The sequence below is a fragment of the Brachyhypopomus gauderio genome, chromosome 1, assembly GCF_052324685.1.
Source record: "Brachyhypopomus gauderio isolate BG-103 chromosome 1, BGAUD_0.2, whole genome shotgun sequence".
Lineage (NCBI taxonomy): Eukaryota > Metazoa > Chordata > Actinopteri > Gymnotiformes > Hypopomidae > Brachyhypopomus > Brachyhypopomus gauderio.
Window position 1 is genome coordinate 34,974,637 of NC_135211.1, and position 18,257 is coordinate 34,992,893.

The window sequence follows — 18,257 nt, forward strand, 5'->3', positions numbered from 1 at the left end:
GGATGTGGTGCTGTGGTGAACAGCTTCTCTTTCAGCCATGAGAATGTCTCAGTAAGCTTAAAATTCTAAGTTTGGGAAACTTTTCCAGAGCCCCTAACTATGAAGACTATAACTGCACAAATTCATATATTGTCAGAAATCTGATGTGGTGAAACACCAGGCTTATGTTCACCTTTATGGTCTGGAATCGCACTGGAAGCGATCTTTGCAAGAATGAAACGGAGGATGTAATGGTGCCGGAATGATAATAGCTGAGAGGTAGTGAGAAGACTACACAGATTACACAGAGAGAATGAGTAGCCCATTTGTACACACTCAGAAAAGAAAGAGAGATAGAGAGAGAGACAGAGAGAGAGGCGATGTTTAATGTATTATTTTGTTTTCAGTACTATATTAGCTGCCATTTTGTATATATCTGTTTGATTGTGTCTTTCTTTTTCTTCTCTACTTGTCTTTCTCTTTCTCACTATCTATCAATCAAGGTCTCTAGCCACCTTATTTTGTATCTTTTTTCTATCTTCTTTGAATGTAAGTATAGATTATTTGTTCCTAAGCAGTGAGTCAAAGGCTTTTTGTTAACCGTACTGTTCGCATCTCGCTCCATCGGCCTTCTGAAGCTGAAAAGTCGTGGGCGTGCTTTAAAAAAATGCAAAGATCAGGTTGCTCTGACGTGTTAAAGCAGCCTCTGAGTTTTGTATAGACTTAATTTTCCACATAAAGCAACACAATTCTGACAACAAACCTTTTAACTGGCTCCAGTTGGTGTAATGTCATTTAAATATCCTAAATTTAAGAATCAGACCCTTTCATAAGCTCAGCTAGCAAGAGCTGAGTTCTCCGCATCTGTCTCTGTAACAAAAAACTTGAGCTTATAGGTTCTTTATCCTGTTTCCTGCCCCATGTCCTCATCTAACTCTACCTGTTCCTGTTTTCTTCAGAACAAAACATTTCCTTTCAGAGCATGTCTAGGGCACTTACATGTACCCAGAGTAAGACAGACCTTCAAAGCCATAGACATGTTCTTTTCAGCACTGGGCAGCATTCTCTCTCTCTCTTTCTCTTCCCCTCTCTCTCTCTCTCTCTCTCTCTCTCTCTCTCTCTCTCTCTCTCTCTCTCTCTCTCTCTCTCTCTCTCTCTCTCTCTCTCTCTCTCCCTCTCTCTCTCTCTCTATCTATCTCACTCTCTCTATCTCTGTCTTATTTCCCCTCTCACTCTTCTCTCCCATTCTCTTGGCATACCTCCCTCCCTCCCAGCTTCCCTCCCCCTCACTTCCAACCTCACTCCCTACCTCCCTCCCTCACTCCCCCTCACTTCCAACCTCACTCCCTACCTCCCTCCCTCACTCCCCCTCACTTCCAACCTCACTCCCTACCTCCCTCCCTCACTCCCCCTCACTTCCAACCTCACTCCCTACCTCCCTCACTACCTCCCTCCCTCACTCCCCCTCACTTCCAACCTCACTCCCTACCTCCCTCCCTCACTCCCCCTCACTCCAACCTCACTCCCTACCTCCCTCCCTCACTCCCCCTCACTTCCAACCTCACTCCCTACCTCCCTCCCTCACTCCCCCTCACTTCCAACCTCACTCCCTCCCTCACTCCCCAATTCCCCCAATTCTTTGTGTACTTATTTTTGTATCGTACTTCTAGTCGTTCTGTGGGTTGTTGTATTTTCTGTTTTATGAGTTATCTAGAGGAAGATTCTATATGTGTAGTCCTGTTTTAGTCTCTGTTAACCCTGTGCTTAACCTCACAGTGTTGATGAATGTACTACTCCTGAAATGCTACCAGATCTTCTCAGTATTTTCTAATCATTTTGCTTTTGGTTAAATGTATTATCTTTAATTTAAGTTATTTAAAGTCGTTTGCCTGTTTGTCTTTGCGTAGCCCAAACTGGCCTTTAGGTTGTGGCTCTAGAATATGAGACGATTGTGTCCTGTTTTAAGACAATATGCCTCCTTGTTCCCGCAAATCCGTGTCGAGTGTTTTGGACGGTTGCATATCTTTTTCTCCCTCTCCTGAATGTGCCTTCCCGAATTCTCCTATTAAACCTGCTGCCTCTCAGTGAGTGTGTCCACCCCCTGAATGTGTGTCGTTACACCTCACTCCCTCACTCTCTCCCATCCTCACTCCCCCCCCCCCCCTCACTCCCTCCCTCACTACGCTTACAGCCTGTTGCGTTTGCTCGCTGAAAGCTTCACGACACTTGGTCAAACTAAACCAAACATTTTGAATTTCCTTCAGCGATTGAATGAGATGGAATTGTGTGTGTGTGTGTGTGTGTGTGTGTGTGTGTGTGTGTGTGTGTGTGTGTGTGTGTGTGTGTGTGTGTGTGTGTGTGTGTGTGTGTGTGTGTAACCACAAGATCCATATGAACTAGCATATGAGATCTGCTCAGACAGGCTGCTATGCCCAAGATTTGCCCTCACACATCTTTCTTTCCTAAGTTGACTTTTGCTGTTCATGTGAATCTGGCTGGTTACTGAGCACAGGCAACATTCAGTCTCCCTCCAAATCTGCTTCTCAGAAAACAGACTTGCTTCACATCTACCTCCACTATACCAGCCGAACTGCTTCTGTGATCAAATGTACTTCACATGTACAGATATTGGAAACGTGCAGCAAATCAGTATGCTTTCTCATTCCTCGTCTCAAACGCAGCATTATTGGGACTGTATCTGGTCTACTCATGAGCAGAGATGGTGGTGCTGAGATTTAAGTAGAAACAAAATGAAACAAATTCATATAGAAACAAAATGCAGCATTTGGCAGAAATGCCCCATTACCCTGGTGCCCTGTGTGTGAGAGCTGGGCCTGGTTATTTCAGCATGGTCTTAATTGCTTCCACTCAAGACCTCAGCTAAAGGTGAGCAGCATGAACTCCTTGTGTCCTCCCTAAGCAGAAGACCACAGCCAGGCCGTCGATTGCGGTTATTGTCTGTGTTCAGTTGTCGGCGGGTACAAATTCCATGTATTTACATTCTACATTGTATGAATAATAGTGGAGAAAAAGTGTGTTTTGTTGCGCTGTATTATAAATATTAAATTACTCTGTAATGTGGTCAGATATCAAGATTGGCGCTGCCATTAAATATTGTTTTGCTCCATGCCTGACAGGTCATTAAAAATGCATACGTGGAGATATAACAGTGGCCTTTCATTACAAAATATTCGAATAAAACTTTAATGCTAGAGTTCGACAGGAGCTATTAGTCTTTTAAGCCTTCACATTTATGAGTGTGACAGAAAAGCGTGGCCTTTGTGGGATGTGATTACACTTGGCATGGGTGCAGCCATTTTTGGCATAATGGAATGCCCTCAGGGCTCTTATTTTGTAGAGCTTGGTTGACTCTTTCAGGCATCCAGTTGAGAACTCCGTCTTTGTTCGAAATTCACACGTTTGTGCTTTAGGACAAGGAGGAAAACAATTACTGCTGAATACAGAGAGAATGAATAGTTTACTATTTTACTAAAATGAATATTTCAGCACTAAATCTCAAAAGACATTCAGCTTCATTTTTACAAGTGACTATGTTTTTTTAAATTTAAGATATGGTCCTGTTGCGGAGGTAATGAGGGAGCAGGAGGTGAGGTGGGTAGAGGCACATCTTTACTTTCCATAATGCTAACAACAATGTCAAAAGTGAAGAGGAAAGTGCCTTAAGTCTCTAAAGCACTTTGGCGTGTAGTGGATGCTCTTACAGTGCAGTGTCTCAGACAGTCTCAGTGTGAGCCCGATGCACAACACTGAAGGGCGGACCAGTAGGGTTTAAATAGGGAACAGAGGGAACTGATGGTTAATAGACAGGCGATTGGCACGGAGGGAGTGGTTTGTGATGTGTGTGGGCGTCTCCCTCATGGCTTGGGGCTGACCTACCGTGACAGGCCCTTTATAACTAATTAGCTACTTATACCAACCATTTAGTAATATCATGACATAATATGTATTTTAATGTATGTGACTAAATGTACCTTTAAATTGTTAAATTGGTGGCTAGCAGGTTATTTCCAATTAAATGGGGTTATTTGACCGTCTTTGCTACTGCAGCAGTTCCCTTAGTTACAGAATCAACTTTTACAAGCTTGGACCCTGACATAAACATGTTTTACAGTGAAACAAAATTCTTTTTTTATTATTATTTTTTAATCCTGAGGACGTGCAGCCATTCATCATTACCCACAATGCTCAATTATAAATAATAAATAATTAAGAAATTAAGTCAAAGATTTATTTAAGTGGTTCAATTAAATAAGTAAATGATTTATTTAAGTGGTTCTCTTTACAACAGCCGTTGTCATAAAGCAGCTTTACAGATCTGAGTTCAAGCCCACAGTGAGTAAGCCAAAGGCAACATTGGCAAAGCAAAACTCTCTAAGACCATGAGGAAGACACCTCAGGTCAATACAGGAACAAAACTCTCTAAGACCATGAGGAAGACACCTCAGGTCAATACAGGACTCTGAAACATCATCAGCAAAAACAATGTCAAACCCAAAATACATTATTTATAAACAATACAAAGACCAACATAAGTAATCAGAACAAATAAGCAATGGAAGTCTTCTTTAGGTTCCTAAAAGATGGAGTCTGGGCTCAATGAGTGTAGGTGTGTTCAAAACCAATCCTGCACAAGAACATCTGCCCAGGGCAGGGGCGGACTGGCATACATTGCTACCGGGGATTTCCCCGGTGGGCCGATGGGTTAGTGGGCCGCCGGTGGTCTAACTCAGCCCGTGGAGGAGCCACTGCCGCGCACTGCAGCCCCGGCCCGTAGTCACGCTGCTGTTTAACGGTGTTATTACCTCCCCCGCTCCAGTCAGACTAACCTGCGCGGCCGCGGACTGGGCCTGTAAACACATGAACGAGTTGGACCGGGTCGCGGACTGGGCCTGTAAACACATGAACGAGTTGGACCGGGTCGCGGACTGGGCCAGTTGATGCGGGCTGACGGTATGCAGCGGAGATCAGAAAAAAAACCAACTTGTCCCAGAAACTCCGGGCCGGACTACGAAAACATACAGCAGTTTAAATTGTAGATAACATGTTATTTTAAATGTACTGCTGTAGCCTCTGCAACGTACCATGTACAAATTACCTTAACATGGTTAACACGGACGCAAGTGGCGGTCTTAAAGGTTCCAAAGCAGTGTTTTTTTTAAAGCTATTGAAATTCTTAGATTAAAACTAACCACCACAAATAGGTACGAGGAAGAAATACCCACGTTAGAGTTGTAGGTTGTTCTTTAGGATGCACTTTGCGTAAAACAACTTGTTTGGTGGTCTTATGATGGACTATTTAAAAGCCACCATGTGGCTTTGTAATCATATTATTGCTGGAATTAATATTGTCCATATGACAATAAACGCCGTCATATACACTACGTGCCATGTATAGATTCACATACAGTATACACACACACACACACACACACACACATATATATATATATATATATATATATATATATATATATATATATATATATATATATATATATATATATAGTGGGCCAGTCTGTCAGGAACTCCCGGGCCACTTTTTCTCCCCAGTCCGCCCCTGGCCCAGGGTGATGGAGATGTGGGCGGCTAGGGTCACTGGGAGGGGCATGGGCCACAGCAGGGGGGGCATCGGAGTGATGGGGGCTACCTCTGAGGTTCTGCATCACCATAACGCCAGGAAATATACCTCAGTAGCGCTGTCTGTTCCTTCTCAGGCCTGAAGATAAAATGAAAGAGCCCAGCTGTAATTTAGTTAGTAGCAGAGCCGGAGTGGCTAATCTGGAGATTCGGGAGGATTCCCGATGTGTTGGCTCATGTCAATCTCTAGTTTGGGCCAATTGGGAGGGAACAATAATTTTGGGCCGGATTTGGGCATGAAACTCCCGGGCTGAAAAAGGGGCCCATTCCGGCCCTGGTTAGTAGTATATGTTTTGTTATCTTAAATCATTATCTATGAAGGTCTATGGGAGGTTGTTTTGCACCTTATGCTTCTAAACAACGTAGAACTATGGTAAGTACTAATTTTGTGATTGTCACGTGTGAGGAAGGCAAGACGCAGACGAGAATGCATAAACATACACAATATTTATTTAACGAATAATGCTAGCTGCACGTAGTCACACGGTAGAAGAATATAGAACACTCACAACACTCACAAGGATGAGCACGGGACAAGACTAACACTAACAATATACACTTAACACATAACAAGCACCATGTGTTACATATTATACTAACGAGATGGGTGAACACATCCACAGACAACCACAGCCATGGAAGTACATAATATAGACACAGACTACATCACATGCCCGAAGGGAGGGGTCTGGGGCTATATTGTGACATTGATGTCATTTGGGGTTTAGTGCTAGAAAATCCATCAATCCAATGCCATTTTTGAGTCATACATTGCTTCATTATTTACAGTTTAAAAAACCTTTTAACTTTTATTGCACCACATTTAAACAAGAATTATTTGACTTTCGACTCCAATACATTAAACCTACTGCGTATTACATTAATGAGTTAATAAAATATTCATATCTGAGTGAACATGTGGAAACCACCAATCATAGTTTTTGATACTAAATATGCATGGGTCATGAATGTTTTTGGACAGAAAAAAATAAGTTTGAATATACAGTATGTGGCATTTAAACTTTTGCTGAAATGCTAATTAACATTACATATCAGTTGCAGGTTTTGCACAGCAGATATTTTCAGACCAGTCCTTCGGGACAACCCACTCCACCATTATTCTACCCAGCCCCTCTTACGCATAAACCAGGAACCTGCAGAGGTCTCTCTTACCAAGCTAAAGTCTCTTAGGAGATGAAACAGAACACAAAAAACCTCATCTGCCTACAAAGGGGTACAAAAGAGCAACTTGTCTATGTACCACCACGTAACTGCACTAGGTTTTAGTTAGATCAGATGGATTTTTAAATGCATTTTAAATGTATTTGTAGTAATAATATATTTGTATCATTTATTATTAATGTTATTATATTTACATGATTTATATTAATTTCTATTCTTGCGTGAAATTAACATGCCTGTTTCACCCTGTGTTTAGAACTGCTTAAATGCTAATCTCTGTGACTGTCCTGCCATTTTGTCTGCTTGATGGGGGTCGCCGGATTCTTCACCTCACTTTGTGGCACCAGCTGCCTACCCATTCATGTCGCTCACGTTATCCAGCAGTGCGTCGCAGATAGATCGCTCCGGTTCCCTCGGTTCCTCTCTTCATTCACAAAGCTTGCGTTCACCTAAACCAGTGACATAAACATCTGCTGATCAGACCTCCAAGACAAGTGCACAGAGGTGGCAACACGCAGGTCTGCCCTGCACGGTTGCTCTGTCACATGGGAAGTTAACGACCAAATATGGCCTGATTTTTACAGATGATGCCAAGATGTGTTTTGATGTCTGCTCAGAGACTATGAAGTACAGGTTAGGATTATAGGATTAGGTGGTACAAAATTCTTTTTCATGTCTGTCTTCCCCGGCCTCAAAGCTAATTGGATCTGGTGAGAAGACCAAAAGTGATGCGTTATGGACTCAAAGCCAGCTCTGATACAGGTTGCTGCTGACTGCAGAATTCACTCTCTGCCATTCAAGATTCAGAAACTGCCATTCAAACTGCCATGTGCCATGTGCGTAAACAGTATGTATTGTCAGTGTAGACCTCCATACCATCTGTGTCAGTGATGATCTAATTAAGAACGTCAGCTTGAAGGCTAAACAAAACAAAAAGCAACTCTTCAAAAAAAGCCTCTTCAGTGCAAGGTTTCTTCACCCCTTTATGTAACAGAGATATTGATCCAGCGGCTGAAGATCTGGTTTATCAGACAGCATGGAAGGCAGAGAGTCAATGTGGATCCGCCTGTCTTCTGTTGACTGGGCCCGAGAGAGACCAGCCAGCACTGTGGAGTGGAGTTCAGCGGGTCAAGGCTCTGTTTGAATTTCCTAGGTGTAGCCATTAAGGTCTGGAGTTGAGAGTTACATGAAGCCAAAATTGGATTTTCATGATTCTCAGTGTTTCCCTTTTCCTTTTTATGATGAAAGAAATGGAAATAGAGATTTCTAAATAATATACTCCGACTGTCATTTAGTAATGCACATGAACACAAACACTGCAGGGCTTGAGACTGGGCTGAGTTCAAAAGTGGACTGTACCATGTCAAGGCATGGGGGAGTGCAGAGTATACCAAGGACATACCATATGCAAAGTTAACAAATAAGTATTCCACAAAACGGTTTTATGATTTGGGACAAAGATGTTGAGTCTGTTCAATTAAGCACCCGTATTAGTAGCAGTTTTATTGAAGATCTGTCTCAAAGCTTCATTTAAAATTCCATTTAAACCAATCATCAATTTAATCATCAAACCCATTCCATCTTCAGGTGAATGAGATCACATTTCGAGTCTCAGCCCCAACTGCTGGTTCACACAGAGAGCCAGATTGGGATTAATAATTTATACATGGGCGATATATTCACGCACGCCTATTACTAACTGAAGTTCCGGATATGAGGTCAGACTAATTAAAACATGGCTCATTTCACAGGTGGTCAAGGAAGCTTTGGAGGACTCTACCATTTATTTATAACCACCAAATTTTCTTCCAAAGGAGAATTATAATGCTTTAATCTGGCATCTGGTAACTCTCCAGATAGATGGGAGACTAAAGGGCTGAGTTCATGTAAGATCAGGTCTGAGGTCAGTTTTGTGCACAGTGCCTACAACACATGCATTAGGAAAGAGAATTATGTGGATTGTTCTGAGGCCTGTTATTTATGCTCCCCGTTGCTGCTTACAGACGGACACTACAACACAGAACAGGCCACTGTGCTGTCGCTGAACGTCCCGAACTGTGGTTCCCTGCTCCAGTAGTGATCCACCGGCCTAGCCCAGGGAAGCAGGTGTGAAAAGAGGAGATCGATAGAACATGAGGTGTCTTTCCAGCTCCGCCATTACAACGAGATTTTTAGGCCCAGAATAGAAAATGATAGGCTATACCCCCATAATGCAGCAGGTGAGCAGAGAGCAGCAGTCAAAAGACGCCCCATAATGCTTCATGTCATAAGGTGAAGAATAAAATAATGAAGTTACCTCAGTCACTTTCAGTATAATATCACATAGAGGATAATGAAAGGTGTGTTAATTGCATTTGTGACATTTTGGCATTGGTTCATTGTTGTCTGTCATATAAATGTAGGACAGTTATGAGATTCAGGGGACCAAAATGGCACTTTTGGGTTTTTTCATGTTTTTGTTCATCTGTTTGTGTTTTTGTGGATGGATTTTGTGTGTCGTTGTTTACGCTTTAGTTTGAAAAATGGAAACAGCAGAAAGGGTCTTGTATGGATTTATGGATTTTTAGCGCCCCCTGCTGGCACATTTGAGAGCTTGACTTCAGAAGTCAGAAGGCGAGCAACAGGTGACCCTGGAGCTAAATCAGAAAACAACAGGCCTCAAGAAGTCGAGAGCATAAAGATTGAAAAAATCTGGACATCATCCGTCCAACATTATTAAAACAATTCTCTCTGAAGAGAAAATATTAGAGATGAGTTACAAACTCATGAGTTAAAGGTGAAGGGTTTCATTAAACGGGTATAGTCACGCCCTCTCCGTTGTGTTTCCTGCTGGTTCTGTAGTGGTAAGCTTTTAACCTTACTGAAGTTATAGTGGGTAAAATAGTGTTATTCACCACGTTCCACTCATGAACTGTGTTATGGCACTCACATGATCACCACTTGTGCAAGATACGCTGTGGATGTTACTACTCTCTCCTCCTGTCACTTTACCACACTCTTGTATTAATCGTATCGCTGCCACCCAATGGTGGATAAATATATTGCTCTGCTGTGGTCCATGTTCACTCAATGCAGAAAAAAATATGTGTTTTGACCTACCAAAACATTTGGTTTATTACAATCCTAACAAGGACACAGGAGCGCATGATGAATTTTGCTGTCCGGTATGTAGCTCATTCTGGAAAAGGACGCGTGGTTGTAATTGATCGGTTTCGGCTCCAGAGTCACCCCGAGCCCCAGAACCATGCGGAATATGAAAGATACGCCATGAGATAATGATCTATGGAAATGAGCCCCGTCCCACCGAACCCTCAGTGGCACTAATTGGAATCATGTTCCCCAGATTTGGGTTTATGGGATCCATTCGTTAGCCTGCCGTTCTTCTCTTCTACTCCAGTCATTTTAATCAAGTTGGAGAGTGATAATTGCACAGGTAGAAGACTAAATTTGGCAACCGTTAAATGGTTATTTCTCAGTCCCAAGGCGAAGGAATAACTCATCCCGAGCGCCTTACTAATTAACCTTAGACGTACGCGTGCACAGCACATCCCATACTCACTTCACACACACACACACACACACACACACACACACACACACACACACACACGCGCAGCGTTGCACCTTCGTAGCCCAACTCGGTCTCAGCTTATTCTTAGAGGAATGATAGGCATAACTATCATCTGATCATTACCATCACATCAATAAAATAATTATAATAATTACAACCCAAAAAATGTTCAGGCTACGTACCAGTCCCCAGAACTGGAAGTAAGCACAGTTTGATACCTGGAGAGCTGGCGAGGGAGGGCCCTGTTCCGGAAAGTTCTCCAAAGTGCGTTTACTGATGATCAGGAGGGCTAATTTTGTCGCTCCTGTTCTGGATGATATGAGGAACGGCAAGGCAGAGACAGCCTCCCAGCCGGAGCTCACTCGGCTGGAGCACCGGGGCGTAAATTTAGCCAGACGAGATCTGTGAGGTGTGCAGGCGACTGGCCACCGCAGGTGTCCTCGTTGCAGAGTACGGGCAGCCTCAGGTGAGAACTTGGCACAAGATCGTCCTAGTTAACTTGGGGGGAGGGGAGGGGGTATGTACTTTGTGTTTAATAAGACTAAAAATGAAAAGATTTGCCACCTCGTCTTTGATGGCCGTTCTCTGCTTTCATTAAACGCTCTAAGCAATTAAACACAAGCTCCCGACAAGTTTCAGCCTGGCTGCATGGAGACTGCACCGGGCACAGTTGATGTTGGCACTTCTAACAAATTTCAAGCATTCAGTCGTTAAGCAGGAGTCTTATGTCTGTAATGTCAAGTTCTGCTGTTGTGCCCTTGCATATTAAGTTTCAGTAAAGAGCAAACCTGTTGCATGATGGGAGACAGCCTGAGTCTTTAATCTGACATCCTACTTGCTGAATTGTCTCTTTGGGCCATAATATTCACCTGACCATATAAGTTGAAGATCGTGGTGTTGGGAGAACAGTGAGTGTATACCTGTAGATTTGGGGCAGTTTTGAGTTGCAGTCCACATTGCAGAGGTGGGACCAAGTCAGTGTTTTGCAAGTAGCAAGTAAGTCCAAGTCTTTATCCTCAAGTCCCGAGTCAAGTCTCAAGCAAGGACAGTCAACTCAAGTCAAGTCTCGAGTCAAGACAGGCAACAGTCAAGTCAAGTCCCAAGTCTGAAACTTGGAATTTCAAGTCCTTTCGAGTCTTTTTTTTTTTTACAGGCACCAGCGCTTTACGAATGCTACGCTGATGCGTTTCTTTACTCGTTTTGTTGGTGTCCGCCAGCCAAAAGATGACAGATCATTTACATTTTATCTTCTCTTAATTACATAAATGTACTTAAACAAGAATGTTTCGTTACATCATTTTACACGAAAATAGCAAGCTTCATCGTAAGCAAGATGCTGTCATTACGAATGGTTATTCTAAACATTTGGATAAAATGTTTAAATATAGACTAATAAAAGGTTAGGGTTATTTTTTCATTGTTTTCTGTTATTGTGGGGTCACGGTGTACTATTGTTACCTGGAGATTCAGTGGGGTCACATATTCTGATGGCTGCCGTCAGAATTGGTGACCCCAGTTAAAAAGGCTCACCTGTACATCCCATTCATGATTTCTTTGTTGGCTGCAATAGTGAGGGGATGGTAAATCTTGTTTAAGTACATTTATGTAATTAAGAGACGATAAATGTAAATATAAACATCTGTCATATTTTGGCTCGTGGACACCAACAAACGAGTAAAGAAAGTGCATCAGCGTAGTTTACGTAGCATTCGTAAAGCGTTTGTGCCTCTGAACAGAAACTGTGCAATAGCGCCCCCTGTGGTCACAAAACTCGACGGTCACAGAATCTGGTGTAACGCCGGTCTGCGTCAGAAGGACGGAAATGAAATTAATGGGACGCACTTTATAAATATTAATATGCGTTTTAAAATTTAGATTTGGGGTAAAAAAAATCAAGTCTTTGCAAGTAAACAGGTTCAAGTCCAATTCAAGTCCCAAGTTATTGGTATCAAAGTCCAAGTCAAGTCTAAGTCTCTGAATATTTTTTCAAGTCAAGTCAAAAGTCTTAATATTAATGACTCGAGTCTGACTCGAGTCCAAGTCATGTGACTCGAGTCCCCACCTCTGCCACATTGACACCTGCTTGGATTTAAGTTTTTTTGAGGAAGGTCTGACACTAGTACCTAGTTCTCCATGTGGAACCCACGCAGGCACATTCCAGTGATGCCACTCACTCCCTCTGTGACAGTGCCAGCGAACAGAGGCTGGTGTGTGTGTGTGTGTGTGTGTGTGTGTGTGTGTGTGTGTGTGTGTGTGTGTGTGTGAGAGAGAGAGAGATAGAGAGAAACAAAACATTGGCCAAGGTGTGTGTGGGTAATAGTAACAAGGTGAGAGGTTTAAGGCCAGAAAGAGAGAAAAGAATGTGAGAGAAAAAGCAAGAATGAGAGAGAGAGGAAGAGAGAAGGAACGTGATGGAGACAAAGAGGATGTCACATCTGTCAGCTTACCAAGCGCTGCCTGCCATAGCTCCGCCTCCTCCTCGTGCCGATGCCCCAGTGTCTACGAAAACACACGCAAGTGACCCAATTAAGCTCGCCGAGAGATTGAGAAAATCACAAAAGAGAGGGAAAGAAATCAGACATGGCACAGATCCACTGGGGGGAAGGACTTCCCACGTTCCTTCTCCAGCTCGCAGGCAGAATAAGCTGCTTTTGACTGAAGGATCGTTAGAGTGCACGTAGGGTAATAACTTTGCGGGCCGAGCGTCTGTCCTTGTACTCGTGCCGAGACCAGTGAGGAAAAAGTAGCTGCTGACCTGAGACCTGGGGATTCTCTGACCGTGACTCCTTCCCCCTTTTCCTGCCTGTTCTGCGATCAGACGCTCTCTTGGGGCGGCTCCTGTTTGACAAAGACAGGAGCTCATCGTGAGTCTCTCTGTCCGCGGATGACCGAAATACGACAGATACGTTGGGGAGGGAAGGCTGTGATGGAGAGAGGGGAATACATACAGTAGTAGGAGAATTTTGCGCAGATATTGAGGACTTCCCTGGCGGTCGGATCCCGGGAAACAGACACGGCGGGGAGGTGATGAACGTGGCTGGCGGAGGAACATGCTCACCAGAAGGCTCCGAGCGTCATGTTGACGTTCTTCAGGGTGGAGTGGGAGATGGAGGGCTTGCAGACTGTTGGCATCCTGTTGGTGGTGTGCAGTTCCCTCAAGCTCTTGCACTTTCTGGGCTTGATTGACTTCTCTGCTGGAGGTAAGATCTGAAACGCCCACAGCCAGTTAGAGGCTCTGTAGACCCTCTCACGGCTTCTCAACAGGGGGCTTTTTAAATTGTTTTGTTTTGTAATGTTTTTGCATAATATTGCACATAGTTTGCTGTCAAAGGGTTTTTGATGTGCAAAAAACAGAATCCCATTCAAAGTACAAGTGCAAGAAATACCAATATTTTTAAAATGACATTTCAGGTGAAAGAAAATCAAATCAATCAGCTTTCTTCACATGCTAAGTAATCTTGGTTTATGGACTTAAGATTCTGAAAAGAATCTTAAGATTTATCAATGAGATACAAAGTTAAGTGGAAACTTATTTATCCTACACAAAGCTTCAGCTTGTCATATACCATCACTTCATATTTTCCCAGTTTACATGGTCCCACAGAATGCCAGAAGCCATTGATCATCATGTAAAATAATGCCACTCCCTGCTGGCTTTGGTTTTCCTCATTCTCATAGATGGCCACCATACCTGTTGGACCTCTCCAGCTGCTCAGATGTACAAAATCCCAGCAGTTAAACAAAAATGGAGTAGAACAAGTCTGTGTCTTGTATGATATCTCATATGATGGAATGTTGGTTAGGATATGTTCTCTGAGGGGTTTAATGAGATCAAATCAGACATTATGGTAAGGATATGTTCTCTGAGGGTTTTTAATGAGATTAAGATAATCAGACATAATGGTAAGGATATGTTCTCTGAGTGTTTTTATGAGATTAAGATAATCAGACATAATGGTGAGGATATGTTCTCTGAGGGTTTTTAATGAGATTAATATAAGCAGACATAATGATGAGGGTGTGTTCTCTGAGGTTTTTTAATGAGATTAAGATAATCAGACATAATGGTGAGGACATGTTCTCTGAGGATTTTAAATGAGATTAAGATAATCAGACATAATGGTGAGGATATGTTTTCTAAGGATTTTAAATGAGATTGAGATAATCAGACATAATGGTGAGGATATGATCTCTGAGGGTTTTAATGAGATTAAGATAATCAGACATAATGGTAAGGATATGTTCTCTGAGGGTTTTTAATGAGATTAAGATAATCAGACATAATGGTTAGCATATGTTCTCTGAGCGTTTTTAATGAGATTAATATAAGCAGACAATGATGAGGGTGTGTTTTCTGAGGTTTTTAAATGAGACTAAGATAATCAGACATAATGGTGAGGATATGTTCTCTGAGGATTTTTAATGAGATTAAGATAATCAGACATAATGGTGAGGATTTGTTCTCTGAGGATTTTAAATGAGATTACGATAATCAGACATAATGGTGAGGATATGTTCTCTGAGGATTTTTAATGAGATTAAGATAATCAGACATAATGGTGAGGATTTGTTCTCTGAGGGTTTTTAATGAGATTAATATAAGCAGACATAATGATGAGGGTGTGTTCACTGAGGTTTTTAAATGAGATTAAGATAATTAGTCATAATGGTGAGGATATGTTCTCAGAGGATTTTTAATGAGATTAAGATAATCAGACATAATGGTGAGGATATGTTCTCTGAGGATTTTTAATGAGATTAAGATAATCAGACATAATGGTGAGGATATGTTCTCTGAGGGTTTTTAATGAGATTAAGATAATCAGACATAATGGTAAGGATATGTTCTCTGAGGGTTTTTAATGAGATTAAGATAAGCAGACATAATGGTAAGGATATGTTCTCTGAGGTTTTTAAATGAGATTAAGATAATCAGACATAATGGTGAGGACATGTTCTCTGAGGATTTTTAATGAGATTAAGATAAGCAGACATAATTGTAAGGATATGTTCTCAGAGGATTTTTAAATGAGATTGAGATAATCAGACATAATGGTGAGGACATGTTCTCTGAGGATTTTTAATGAGATTAAGATAATCAGACATAATGGTGAGGATATATTCTCTGAGGATTTTAAATGAGATTAAGATAATCAGACATAATGGTGAGGATATGTATTCTGAGGATTTTAAATGAGATTAAGATAATCAGACATAATGGTGAGGATATGATCTCTGAGGGTTTTAATGAGATTAAGATAATCAGACATAATGGTTAGCATATGTTCTCTGAGCGTTTTTAATTAGATTAATATAAGCAGACAATGATGAGGGTGTGTTTTCTGAGGTTTTTAAATGAGATTAAGATAATCAGACATAATGGTGAGGATATGTTCTCTGAGGATTTTTAATGAGATTAAGATAATCAGACATAATGGTGAGGATTTGTTCTCTGAGGATTTTAAATGAGATTACGATAATCAGACATAATGGTGAGGATATGTTCTCTGAGGATTTTTAATGAGATTAAGATAATCAGACATAATGGTGAGGATTTGTTCTCTGAGGGTTTTTAATGAGATTAATATAAGCAGACATAATGATGAGGGTGTGTTCACTGAGGTTTTTAAATGAGATTAAGATAATTAGTCATAATGGTGAGGATATGTTCTCAGAGGATTTTTAATGAGATTAAGATAATCAGACATAATGGTGAGGATATGTTCTCTGAGGATTTTTAATGAGATTAAGATAATCAGACATAATGGTGAGGATATGTTCTCTGAGGGTTTTTAATGAGATTAAGATAATCAGACATAATGGTAAGGATATGTTCTCTGAGGGTTTTTAATGAGATTAAGATAAGCAGACATAATGGTAAGGATATGTTCTCTGAGGTTTTTAAATGAGATTAAGATAATCAGACATAATGGTGAGGACATGTTCTCTGAGGATTTTTAATGAGATTAAGATAAGCAGACATAATGGTAAGGATATGTTCTCAGAGGATTTTTAAATGAGATTAAGATAATCAGACATAATGGTGAGGACATGTTCTCTGAGGATTTTTAATGAGATTAAGATAATCAGACATAATGGTGAGGATATATTCTCTGAGGATTTTAAATGAGATTAAGATAATCAGACATAATGGTGAGGATATGTATTCTGAGGATTTTAAATGAGATTAAGATAATCAGACATAATGGTGAGGATATGATCTCTGAGGGTTTTAATGAGATTAAGATAATCAGACATAATGGTGAGGATATGTTCTCTGAGGGTTTTTAATGAGATTAAGATAATCAGACATAATGGTTAGCATATGTTCTCTGAGGGTTTTTAATGAGATTAATATAAGCAGACATAATGATGAGGGTGTGTTTTCTGAGGTTTTTAAATAAGATTAAGATAATTAGCCATAATGGTGAGGATATGTTCTCAGAGGATTTTTAATGAGATTAAGATAATCAGACATAATGGTGAGGATATGTTCTCTGAGGGTTTTTAATGAGATTAATATAAGCAGACATAATGATGAGGGTGTGTTCTCTGAGGTTTTTAAATGAGATTAAGGTAATTAGCCATAATGGTGAGGATATGTTCTCAGAGGATTTTTAATGAGATTAAGATAATCAGACATAATGGTGAGGATATGTTCTCTGAGGATTTTCTAATGAGATTAAGATAATCAGACATAATGGTGAGGATATGTTCTCTGAGGGTTTTTAATGAGATTAAGATAATCATACATAATGGTGAGGGTGTGTTCTCTGAGAGATTTAATGAGGTTAGAGTAGTCAGACGTGATGCTAGTGAGGATATGTTCTGTGAGGGTGTTAATGAGATTCAGGTAGTCAGACGTGATGAATCAAGATGGCCTGCTTTTCCTAACCCATCAGCTTTCACGTCGTCCCTATCCAGCTGGGTGCACAACATACACACACACGCTCGCGCGCGCACACCCACACACACACACACACACACACACAGAGTCAGCACACAGCTGTCCATGTGGTCAGACTTATTCCTCAGTTTTGTGTCTACATCCTTTGACTGTACTGTCAGTGCAGATCACTGAATCTTTATCTCTCTCTTTGCATCTTGAAAGGAAGAAAATGAAAAAATGAGAGGAACAAGCTTTTAGAGGTTATTAGATACATTTACCAGGCATCATTGACTATGGTGACGTTTTTAGACCATATGCACAGAGGGGATGAACTGACTGTTTAATTTTCTTTATGTTCCTGAGTTCTCCTTCTTATATCCTTTTCTTAAATAAGTTATATGGAAAACATCACTCCCTGCACTGGTGCGGCACACCAGTTCAGCAGGGTAGGCAACTGGTGAAAGCATTCAGCACTACTCCTAAGGCTTCCGAAAAATAATAAGAATATCCGTTTAAGACTCTATATTTGTCTTAGAAAAAAAGTCGAAAAGATTAGGCCGCCGTGCTGAGCGAGAAATGAACAGGACGGGCTGAAGATTAGAGCCGTAAGGCACTCAGCCGAGCGTCCGTAGATCCGTAGGTGAACGGAACAGCAGGCACGTGGCGGGGAAGGCAAACCGAGCCAGGCCCTGGATCCTTTTTTGACGTTTATTGGCTGCGCGCCTCTACAGTGACACGAACACCTTGCAGCTCCTTGTTTGGAGCAGAGGGAGTAGTGACTAAGCATTCACGGCCATATGGTTGGTAAAAAAAATGCCAGAATGCGATCGCAGTCGTTACGTCTGGTTCTCACGCCCCCGTATCGCCAGTCTTGCTTTGAATTTGCTCTGATGTCGGCGACTACTCATGCGTTCCCCCTCCCCCGTATTGGCGGGTCATCGCCGCAGGTCCAGAGGGCAGGGCGCTCGCATAATCACA

At 41.5% G+C, this 18,257-nt stretch overlaps 1 protein-coding gene and 1 long non-coding RNA gene across 6 annotated transcripts in view; one reads left to right on the top strand and one right to left on the bottom strand.

Annotated features, from left to right (window-relative positions):
• LOC143518940 (A-type potassium channel modulatory protein KCNIP2-like) overlaps positions 1 to 18,257 on the top strand; it is a 148,076-nt gene that overhangs the window by 120,264 nt on the left and 9,555 nt on the right. The window contains exon 1 of one of the 5 annotated variants that reach the window (XM_077011886.1): positions 12,759 to 13,590. The exons of the other annotated variants lie outside the window; for them this stretch is intronic. Within the exon in view, the coding sequence (XP_076868001.1) occupies positions 13,467 to 13,590 (124 nt within the window). The 5' untranslated portion in view covers positions 12,759 to 13,466. Of the gene's footprint in view, positions 1 to 12,758; positions 13,591 to 18,257 lie in introns of those variants that run through there. 5 annotated transcript variants of the gene reach the window in all.
• On the bottom strand, positions 5,567 to 13,269 carry LOC143518999 (uncharacterized). Its single transcript, XR_013132329.1, has 4 exons — positions 13,146 to 13,269; positions 12,838 to 12,889; positions 7,175 to 7,268; positions 5,567 to 5,716 (listed from the first exon to the last, which is right to left on the bottom strand). It is a non-coding gene; the product is annotated as an uncharacterized LOC143518999 (long non-coding RNA).